Consider the following 10,985-nt stretch of genomic DNA (forward strand, 5'->3'; position numbering starts at 1 on the left):
AGGGATCGCGAGGCGGGGAGGGCCCTTCCCGCTGGCCGGGAGGTGAGCACGCTTCCCGGGCACCGACACCGGGAACGACGCCCTGCTCCCAGCGCGCTCCGCCGCCACCTGCCCCGGCTGCGTGCGGCTCAGCTGGACCTCCTCCTTTTGCAAAACCGCTTCCAGGGATTTCCAGTTCTTCGTCTGGCCACTTTGCAAAACTTATCTACAAGGAAAGGGCAAGCGCCAGATTTCCTAGTTCCTACGCGTCCTCGTGCCGCCACTTCTGGGCACGGGCGCAGGCCGAGGTTGGCAGCGTAGGCTGGCAGCGTAGGTCTCACCGGTCCCCGAGGCACCGTCCTGCAGCCGAGACGTTCGCCACGAGGCAAGGGACACAAAACCCCCCCGAGCAGTCACACGCCGGCAATTTTTGTGTTGCAGGCGGCACCCCGACCCCTCCCTCCAGAGCGTCCAGTAATTCTGCAGAAACGGCCCCTCTTGCTTCGTCCCGGGCTGTTGCTCATTGTTTTCTCCTCTGCTGCCTCGGGCCAGGGAACCACATCCTGCGGGATGCTCCCCCACGCTCGTCCCTCCCCGGGCTGCCGGCTGCGGCGCGGGCAGGGGACCCCGCTCCTCCCGGGGGGGGCTCGGCTGCGCTGGGGCTTCGCCGGGGGCGAGGACGTGTGGGGAGGGGGGGGGAGGAGGGGAACTGAACCCCCCCTCTGCGACCTGGTGTGAGCGACCTGCCCCAGCGCCGCCCGCCCTTCCTCCCCCCCTCCTCCTCCTCCTCCTTCTCCTCCTTCTGCTGCTGCTGCTGCTGCTGACGGGGCGGGGGGAGCGGTGATGCCGGGGTGAGCCGCAGCCCGATGACTGCAGAATTTTTGCGGCGTTTTTCAGCTTCCTCTGCCTCCGAGCCTGACTAACGCGGCCCCCGCCGGCCGGGGGGGAGGGGATCCCCGCCGGGGGGCGGCGCGTGCCCGCGCGCGGCGGGCGGGCGCGTCACTCCCCTTATATGGGCAGTGTCGTCAGGGCCCGGCCTCCCATTCATATAAATGCCCGGCGGCGGCGGCCGGGATTCCCTGCCCGGGCTCGGCGCGGTGCCTCCCGCCCCGCATCCCGAGCTCGCACCGGGCGCTCTCCCGGCCCCACCGCCATGAAGGTCACGTCCCTCGACTGCCGGCAGCTGCGGAAGCTCCTGCGGAAGGAGCCCTCCCGCTGCCTGGTGCTGGACTGCCGGCCCTACCTGTCCTACTCGGCCTCCTGCCTCCGCGGCTCCCTCAACGTCAACCTGAACTCGGTGGTGATGCGGCGGGCCCGCGGCGGGGCCGTCCCGCTCCACTTCGTGGTGCCCGACCCGGCGGCCCGGGAGCGGCTGCTGCCGGCGGGGGGCGAGGGGCCGGGGGGGGCCGCCCGGCTGGCGGCCGTGGTGGTGCTGGACCAGGCCACCGGGCACTGGCAGAAGCTGAAGAAGGACAGCACGGCCCAGGTGGTCCTCAACGCCCTGCTCTCCAGCCTGCCGGAGGCCGGGGCTAGGGTCTGCTTCCTGAAAGGTGAGAGGGGCGGCGGGGAGGGGGCGGGGGGGCGGAGAGGAGGGGCGCGAGTCGGACCCCAAAGTCCCCCCCGGGGCTCCCGTCCGCTCTCCACCGCCGCCCCGCAGTCGGCCTGGTCACCGGGGGAGGGCGGGGAGGTAGCGCCGGGGTTTCGGGGCTGTTCCACCCGGTAGAGCCGCGTCCCGGGCGGGCTCTGCGGGAGCCTTGCGCTCACCCCCGCCGCACGCCGATGGAGAGCAAGGGTATGGGGAAGGGGAGCGAAAGTTGCAGCTTATCAAAGGGCGGGGGGGGGGGGGGGGCGAGAGAGACCGGGACTGCGGGGAAAATAAAATATCCAACCAGCCCCGCGGGCGAGGGGAGAGCCGAGGCCGCTGCTCCCGGCTCTCTGACCCGGGGGGGCCGCGTTCGGCGCCCGAAAGCCGGGGGTGGGAGCCCGCTGCCCAGCCGGGGCGGAGCGGTTCGTCTCTCCGTCGGGCGTACCGAGGCTGGCAGGGGGAACCCGCAGCCCAAACTCCAGGGCTTACCGGGGGACAGAAGTACCCCCCCCCCGCCACGTGTGTTACAGCCCTTGGATTGCGGTTCTTTGTTTTCCTTCCGTGTAACCCGGGGATAATAAAACGATAAAAACCAGAGCAGCCCGCCCCTTCCCTGCCTCCCCTCCGCTGCTCCCGGCAGCGCCTTTGTCCCCTGGCCCCCCGCGCAGCCCCGCACCCCCGGCCGCTCCCGAACAGCCCCCCCCTGCCCTGCCCCGAGGCCCCGGGGGGACACCGGGCGACCTTCGTGGAACAAATTGCCTCGATGTCCTCTCCGGCCAGGGTTAATTCACTTTATCAAGCCTTTCACCGCACTGGTTTGTGCCCAGTTTGTGCCTCCTACAGCGACCAGTGCCCGGGGGACCCCCCCAGGGCCGGGGTGCTGCCGCCGGCAAAGCCGGAGGGACCCCGCTAAGCCAGGGGTGAGGAAACCTCTCCGGAGCCGCGCCGGGAAGGCCGTGGCGTGGCAGGGGCCGAATTCAGCTCTGCCGACTCCCAGCCCGCTGGTGCAGCCACCAGATCGCCCTTCCCTCCCCGCGCTTTGAAGTGGTGGCTGCGGGCAGTTTGTCGCGGGTGGGGTTTGGACGTGGGCTCCGCTTTGTACCTGGTGTGTATTGCAAAGTGGCTTTTCTGAGAGCCTGTCGATTCGAGGCTAGAAAGATTTCCCCTGAGTGGGTGAGAAAGTTTCCCTTCCTGGCTTTGCTGTGCCCCCTGGCTTTGCTGGAAGTGCTCTGGGTCGCAGGATCAGGCCCGTGCAGTCTGCAGCTCCCCTTCAGATTCGGTGTGGCCCAAGGTGCCGGTGATGGGGTGGGCAGCACTGCTGATCCCCCTGGGCCACGGACCCCTGGGAAGATGTTGTGGTCCAGGGAAGATCTCTGGGATAGCGGGGATACAAACCATCCTGAAGCACTGCTCAGAAGAAAGGGTCCTTTGGGGATCTGTAGCATTGACCCTACAAATAACGAGCTGTAAAACCACCAGGAAAAAAAAATCCTTGAGGCTCCCCCCTTATATTCTGGTTCTGCATAGGTGTGGGGGAGCTGGGAGGAGGTGTCGGCTACTGAAGGGCTAAGGTGGTCTCATCTCACAAGTGATGAGAAGATACCAGCAGGTCACCCCCACCCCACCAGGTCACCGAGCGCCCTGGGGATCTGGCCCCAGGCAGGGCAGCTGGTGCAGAGCCATTGCACGCACCAGCACCATTCCTGCCCTCGCTTTCTGGCTTCTAGGGGCTGAGCGTGTCACGTCTTTCGGCTGTGTAGGTGCAGTTTCGTTCTGGGTGAGCTCAGCCCTGGCAAGGCGAGCGTGGTTGTGTGGTAGGGGAAGAAGAGCTTGCAGAAAGATAAGATAACGGATCCTCCCTTGGTGCTGACAAGGTTTCTATTATTTATTGATTAAAACCGAAGTGCAGCCCAGCTCTCTATGATGAGCAACCCGGTGCTTGCAGAAATGACCTCAGGGAAGCTAGGTTGAGTGGAGAGGGGGAAGAGAGGAGATTGCTGGAGGATGGGATGAGATGACTCACCGTAAGAATGGCCTGCAAATATCCTGATCCCCAAGGCTTGTAATTAACCATTCACCAGCTGCATGCGTTAGCTGCCCCAGAGACATGAGACATGCCTTGTCTGCTCGAACACACACGCTGATTTGGCTCAGGAAGATTTCTGTGCTCATTCAAGAGTAAAAACAACAACACAGGTCTTAAATGGGGATAATGACTATTTATATAAACCGTACATCTTTTTCCTATGCGATGGCAGTGGCTGAGGGTAGGGGGGAGATAAGGTCAGCTATGCAAACCGAGAGGATTTAAAAGTCCATGCCATGAAGGGCAGCTGGGGATCAGGAAAGCAGAGGAGTCTGGAGAGCTGCTTGTGTTTGTTGGCTTTTCATATTGCAAGTTGTCAGGGGTATCATTTTATCAACCCAGTTGTTGTGGATATCATTTTATCAACACACGCACCTCTGCCAATGGTCTCCACAGTCACTTGGCTGCCTGACCTGGCGTCTCGCGCCATGGGCTCTGGGGCGAGCTGGCTGAATGTGGCTGGGGCCGAGGGAGTAGGAGGAAAGGTGCAGGGGCTGAGTGCCAGGTGACTGCAAAGTCACCCTCCCGCCCTCTGCCATGGAAAACAGGCTTCCATCACGTTCAGTGGGCTTTGGATCACGCCGGCCGCTTGCAACACGAGGAGACCCCGTGGCGGGACTGAGTGGGCGGCGGCAGCACGTCATGAATTTGAGCACACATCTGCTCAAACATTGCAAACAAATGAGACACCGGCGTTACGGGCCTGAAATGTCAGAGGTAGCTGTACCGGGCAGCCCTGGCAGCGAGGGCGGCGGGGGGGGCCCTGCGGCTGCTCGGATCTGCAGCGCTGCCTTTGTTTTGAAACCCTTCCTCGCACCGGGGCACCCACACCGACACCGCTAATCAGGGCGAAAGAGTTGCAGATGAATGAACCCCATCGGAGGGTTTGCTTGCTGAGCCTTGTTTACTCGAGGGCCACGCTCTGAAGGATTATTGAATCTGGCTGCTCAAGGGCTTTTGCCGTTCGTTTCTGCTCTGAAAAAGCACAGGTGGCAGACACGTGGCACTCCACTGACGTTTCCAAGCTGCTTCTGCTACCTGACTTCTTCACGTTCGCTTAGGAGATCTCGTGCTTCTGTGCAGCATACTCCCAGCCTGGAAACGGGCAAGGATTTAGCTGATGACAAACTTTGAGTAACAATGTAATAATAGGATTAATTCCTTTTCATTAGCAGTGCACTGAATGAAACGAATGCGGTACTTAACCGTGCAGAATAGCTCATGCGGGGCTATTCAGTTGTCAAACGCTGTCACAGGATTTCATTAAGTTTTATAGCTGTTATTTAATAGATTGGTTTCAGTGGGACTGTCTTCATTACCTCGCTGTCTTGTGCATTGTGATTAATGACACAGTTGCAAGCATCCCCCTCTTGTACTTGTGTCCATTCAAAAATGCAAATAAAATATTTCTTCTCTTGTCACAGCACATATAGTAATGACAGATTTAGAGAGAACAGCTCCCGAGTACAGAAATCTTCATCTCAAATGCTGGAAACAGTGCTCGTGTAAAGCCTGGGGGTGGGAGTTTAGTCCCCGCTCTACTGGAGTTAATGGTTGCTATACTCCACAGAATTACATTCGTTAACAGTTTTTATCTGGATCCACGGGCTTTCAGCAAGTTAATGATTGTCAGCGGTATCAGAGGTTTTTCTTCCGGAGCCGAAGCCTTTTAAACAAACCCCTTTCCCCAGGGCAGCATTATCCCTCCCCAACTCCCCCCCAGCGCCCAGCACTGCGCGGCCCCATCCCGCTGCATTGCGAGTGCCGAGCTCCATTTCTCCTCCACTTTAATTAAATCAGTTTTTGGAAGCACAAACATTCATGTTTTCTTTTGGGTTTGTTGTTGTTTTTTTTTTGCCTTTCCCTAGGGGGATATGAAACCTTTAACTCGCAATATCCTGAGTGCTGCGTGGATGGAAAGCTCATTTCCCCGGAGAGGACCGAGGCGGAGCGGAACCTCGCCAGCCACTGTGAGAAGCAGAGTGCCAACCACAAACCCGCTTACGACCAGGTGTGTGGCGCGGCTGCTGCGGGTCGCCTTCCACTTGGGTGGGCTGCTCTTCTCTTGGGCTCCTCTGGGGAGCCCTGGTGCAGACTGTTTGAGCTTTCGCAGCCCGGGTCGGCAGCCTGTGTGTCAAAGAAGATGCTCTGTGTCTGCTGCTGGTCAGCATCGCCTCCACCTGGCTTCAAAATTAGGCAACAGAAGGAGGAAAAATACCCTGTCTAGCCCCAAAACTGCGTTTGTGACCTGTCTTTATCACACAGCCAGGCATCATGAGCTGTGAGCCACTCACGGCTGCCCAGGGGACATAAAACGGGCAGGGGACAGGCTGCCAGGCGCGTCAATTTTCCAGCAGACGGAGAAGCACGCTATGCCCATGCTTCCCCCGAGACCCCAGGAGGGATCTGAGGCTGGCGGAGGGGGTCGGGGCCGTGGGGCCACTTCTGAGAAGAGGCAGCAGCTCTCGAGAGCTGCCCTCAGCCGGGGGCAGTGGGGTTTCCACCCAGGAGGCCGTCGCACACCTGCTCCCATCCTGCCTGGGGAGTACGCATGCTCCGAGATATCACCCTGCGGTCGGGCCCCTTCCGCCGGGGCACGGGTTTCCTGCCGCTGGGAGAGCCCCGGGCACCCTCTCCCACCGCCCCAGGTGGCCCCCAGCTCCCCCGGTGCGTGGGACCCGCGGGTGGGCAGCTCGGGGCGGGGGAAAGCCGGTTTCTCGCAGCCGGGGGCCGGCAGCAGCTCTCGTGCATCATGGAAAGTTACCTGCGACCTCCAAAACCTTTCTGTCAGGCCGTGGCTTTGTTTTTCTTTTGCGGTCTCGTCACCCCGCCTTCACTTGCGCTGAGGAAGGAGGAACCGAGATGACATCTTGGGGCGGGTGACACAGAGGGTGCTACGCCCCAGGGAGGTCGGGGGGACAGGGAACCTTTCTCCGTTTTGTTTTTTTTTTTTTTTTTTTGCTTTGCTTCACCTTTGGAGGTGCAAGCGGAGGGGCTGAGCTAGAGCAGCCTATTCCTCCATCTTCCTCTTCCTCCCTGCTCGGACGTGGCTCCCCACATCGCCTGTGTTTCGGCAAAGCCTTGGAGGGAACAGGTCTCACATCTGAAAGCACTTCGGGTGCATCCCGAGGGGCAGCGCTTTGAAGAAAGCCGGAAACCTCCCGCAAGCGAGTGGGCTGGATCTGACTTTGTACCTCACAGATGTGGACAAGAAAACGAAGACCTTTTCCCTGCGTGGGCTTTGCCATCGCAGCGATTCGCTGGCTGGCAGCACGGGGGTCCAAAACCCCCAGCGAGGGAGGGAGCGGGCACCCACGCAGGCTCCCCCCACCTCTCTCTCGGGTGTCAGGACTCAAATACCCTTAAAGAAGGAAATACATGTTCCTGCTCCTTCTCTTCCAGGGTGGTCCAGTGGAAATTCTGCCTTTTCTCTACCTTGGTAGTGCCTATCACGCTTCCAAGTGCGAGTTTCTCGCCAACCTGCACATCACGGCCCTGCTCAACGTCTCCAGGAAAAGCTCAGAGTCCTTCAAGGACCAGTATTGCTACAAGTGGATCCCGGTGGAGGACAGTCACACAGCAGACATCAGCTCACACTTCCAGGAAGCCATCGACTTCATCGGTAGGTCCAAATCAACACATTTCCAGATCTTCATGTATTTCAAATTCATTTATTTTAAAATACCTATTGGTGGGATGGACTCCTTATTTTCTGTGTGTTCCCAGATGTCACAGCAGAAGTTTAAGCTCCTTCCCTTCCTCAGCATCTCTCCTGGCAGAGGGATTTTGGTGGAAGGGGGACATTCAGAGCAAGGCCTTTGCCCTTTTCTCCAGCTCTCCAGGCTGGGAGGCCGAGGAAGGCAAATGCCTCCTCTTGCCTGCTGTCAGGCAGACGAGGCGAGTGAGCTAGGCAGCTTTCTTTTCTCTTCAAAGCAAGCATAGGTGTAACTTCAGCACGATGGGAAGCAAAGAAGAGTGGTTGAACCACACCGAAGTCTATTGATTTTTGTAAAGGAAAAATCCATGTTGGCTCCTTGGACTTGCATGCCAGACCTTGTAAAAGCCAGGCAAAGCAGGGTCAGCTTACTGCCTTGCTGTGCTGGGATATCTCAAAGCCAGGTCTTAGAAATGCAGGATCTCCCCTTATCACAGGGCTGCTTCCGTTTCTCCTTTTGATCACGTTGGTGTTTCACCCATTAATCAAGTACCCCAATGCAAAAAAAAGAGGAGGCTTTCTGAAAGTGTGGGGCCATCCCCTCCCAAGTCCTCCTGCGTTAGGCTGGGTAGGCAAGCGGCACGCCGGCCGTGCCAGCGACTGCAAGGGAGAGGCTCGTCCCCGAGAGGCACAGGGTGCTTTAGTGGGGTGGAGCAGCCTCAGCCTGGGTGGAGAAGGTGTTGAAATCGGTGCTGTTGCTCTCCAGGAACATTTGAGAGAGAAACAGAGTAAAACCTGAGTTCCAGACTGGCTGGACTCCTTGCTCAGATGAGTTTGAGTCCTTCAACAGTGCGGGCAGAATGACAAAAACCTGTTCTGAGGGTGCCCTCTGAGCCCTTCCCCACTTGCTGAGGGACTTCTCCACCTTTCAGGGAAATGCTAGTTCGCAGCACTCTTCTGTCCCATCCCCAACGCCTTCTGATAGTTGTTGAGTCACTTGGAAATTTCCCAGGTTTTGAGCATGACTTCAGTTTTCACTTTCTTTTAAAACTGGGCGTGTGGTGTAGATGCTGGGGATGACTCAAATCCCCATCTTCCTTATTTTGCGCGGTAGTTAAATATAACCGGTCGTGGTGGCACCCGTCCCTGGGCAGACAATCGAAGACAGGCAAATGATAACTTGCAAATGATAACTTGCTCGGCTCTGCATAGTTTCGCTGAGCACTGCACTCAGCACAGTTATCCATAAAATGAACATATTGCTGAAGGCAATAGAGCAGAGAACGTCTATTTTTGAACTGTATTTTTATGTGGAAAGGGCTTATTTTAAGCACATTCTTTTTAATCTAATAACAATCATTGTGTTGTGTGAGTAACCACAGTGGCTCCTGTTGTGTAAAATGGGTGCTTTGCATAAGCCTTTTATATCCTGACTTAAGTCCAAGCATCCTTTAACTAGGCTGTAATTAGCAACTGCCTACCAGTCCTTGTGTGCTTTGTGGTGAGACCCCGGGGAGTGAGCTCAGCCTCTCCACCCAAGGGCACCAACAAGGGCTCAGCTCCTGGAACCGCCGTCGTGTTTTTCTAGCAGAGCTGATGAGAGGAAGGCAGCCCCGCAGTTGTCACCTTTGAAAGACCTGGTGATGGAAGGGTTGGCCAGGCTGGGCTTGGGTCAGCCCTTCAACCGCAGGCAGAGGAATGCAGGTACCGCAAACACGAGCATTGCCCAGATACCTGATCTGTGTCTTGCAACGCTCTGCTGAGTGAATTGTTCCAAAAGAGAAATAGGCACATGGCAAGCAGACAGGGAAGGACTTTCATAAAAAACACAGAAAGAGCCAAATCGGCATCCACAGATCCTGAACCACGCGTTACCTGGAACTCAGCTTCACCACAGGCTGGGTTTTGTCCCCCTTCTCTTTTAATCTCAGCGTTACCCTTCGTACCCAACAGAAGAGTGAGCCTCTCCTTGCTGGTGGGGTGGCTGCATGTCACAGTGTCCTCTCCATCCTCAATGACAACTGACATTCGCAATGATATTTTTCCCCTCCTAGACTATGTCAGGCGAACAGGGGGCAAGATCCTGGTGCACTGCGAAGCAGGGATTTCGCGCTCCCCCACCATCTGCATGGCGTATCTCATGAAGACGAAAAAGCTCCGCCTGGAGGAAGCCTTCGATTACATCAAGCAGCGCCGGAGCCTGATCTCGCCAAACTTTGGTTTCATGGGCCAGTTGCTACAGTACGAGTCGGAGATCTTGTCTTCCACTCCCAGCCCCCCCGTTGCCTCATGCAAAAGAGAAGTTGCGTCTTTCTTTGCAGAAGAACTGACGTTAGGCAAAAACTTTGAAGGCTCGTGTTTTGCCTTTCCTACCTCAGTGCTGAGTTCTGTGCCCATCCACTCTCCCGTCCACCAGCTGAAACTCAGCCCGATGACAGCATCTTCGTCCTGCTGAATGCCCTGGGGAGACCGGAGCTGGTGCGGTCCTCTGATCCGAACTGTGACCCCAACAAGAACATTTCATGAACGTGCAATAGAGAAACCTCATCGGCTTGGTCTGAGACGGAGTGGTTGTCGTGGGTCATACTTCTCGTATGCTGTGACTGTAAGATGCAAGTGCTCTAAGTGTGGCAGGTTTTCTGAACTTTTGTTGTCTTTTTTTTAAAAAAAAGTGCTTTTTTAGGTTTTTATCCATAAAGCGTGCACCCACTACTGTATTTCCAGATTCCTGGGGAGCAATGAGAAAGCCATTTCGTATGTTCTCAGTTCCCATTTCCTTCCCTTCTTATTTTTGAAAAGACCATTATTTAAAGTTTTAAGCAATAAACAGCAGCAGCAGGGAAGAAAGCAAAACAAAGGGCACCACCTTTGCAACCACTGAGGTGGTGGGAGTGAATATTCGTTCTGCTTTTTCTCCGGCTTTCCTCCTCCCCTCCCCCGTGTCGTGTTTCAGGGAGCAAAGGGCTGGGGTGGCAGGAGGGGACCCCCTTTCCCAGGACACTTGCACAACCAGGTGAAAATCCCCTCTCCTGCTCCAGGCTCTGAAGTGTCAGGTACTGACCGCAGCGTAACTGGATCCCAAACCAGACCCTGGATCCATTCAGGTGTGGCATTTCCTGTACCTCTGCATTTGCCTTTGTACTGGGTGTGCTTTGAACTAAAGCAGGGGACTTCACTGAAGCTATCAGGCCACCTGCTGAGCTATTATCCTCCCATCTCTTATTTAAGAACAGCCCTAGAATACTTGAATGTCTCCGCAATCCTCATCCGTGTTACTTCCCATCAGATGACACTGTAACTGCTGGATTTTGACACCAAAAAAAAAAAACCAACCTGAGAAGCTCAGTTCCAAGCCACCTTTTCCTCCATCCCTCCCAAGTGTTCCCGATGTGTGTTGTGTGTGGTCAAGTGGTCTTGTTCAGTGTTACGTGGCTTGCTTAGCGTGTGTGGTCACCTTTTAGCCAGCCTTCCTCTGTGAAAACTGGTCACACTGGTTTCTGTGTTTGCAGGGAGTTCAGAACGAGGGGCTCCTTTTGTCTGTTGATGTTTTTGATTTTTATATGTAATATGTGTGGGAAATGGCAATAATTTCCAGAAGATCCTCGTGAATGTGAAAGAAAACCTGCAATGGTTTTTATGGAGTGCATAAAATAATAAAGGAAAAAAATATGCCAGGAAAA

The 10,985-nt window shown here is 56.5% G+C and overlaps 1 protein-coding gene across 1 annotated transcript; it reads left to right on the top strand.

The window, feature by feature from the left end:
• Positions 1–1,047: 1,047 nt before the first annotated feature.
• DUSP5 (dual specificity phosphatase 5) lies at positions 1,048–10,985 on the top strand. Its single transcript, XM_075423721.1, has 4 exons — positions 1,048–1,529; positions 5,519–5,661; positions 7,053–7,272; positions 9,360–10,985. The coding sequence occupies exons 1-4, from the start codon at positions 1,133–1,135 to the stop codon at positions 9,758–9,760; spliced, it is 1,161 nt and encodes a 386-aa protein (XP_075279836.1). The 5' UTR covers positions 1,048–1,132; the 3' UTR covers positions 9,761–10,985.

Source organism: Opisthocomus hoazin, chromosome 6, assembly GCF_030867145.1.
Source record: "Opisthocomus hoazin isolate bOpiHoa1 chromosome 6, bOpiHoa1.hap1, whole genome shotgun sequence".
Taxonomy (NCBI): domain Eukaryota; kingdom Metazoa; phylum Chordata; class Aves; order Opisthocomiformes; family Opisthocomidae; genus Opisthocomus; species Opisthocomus hoazin.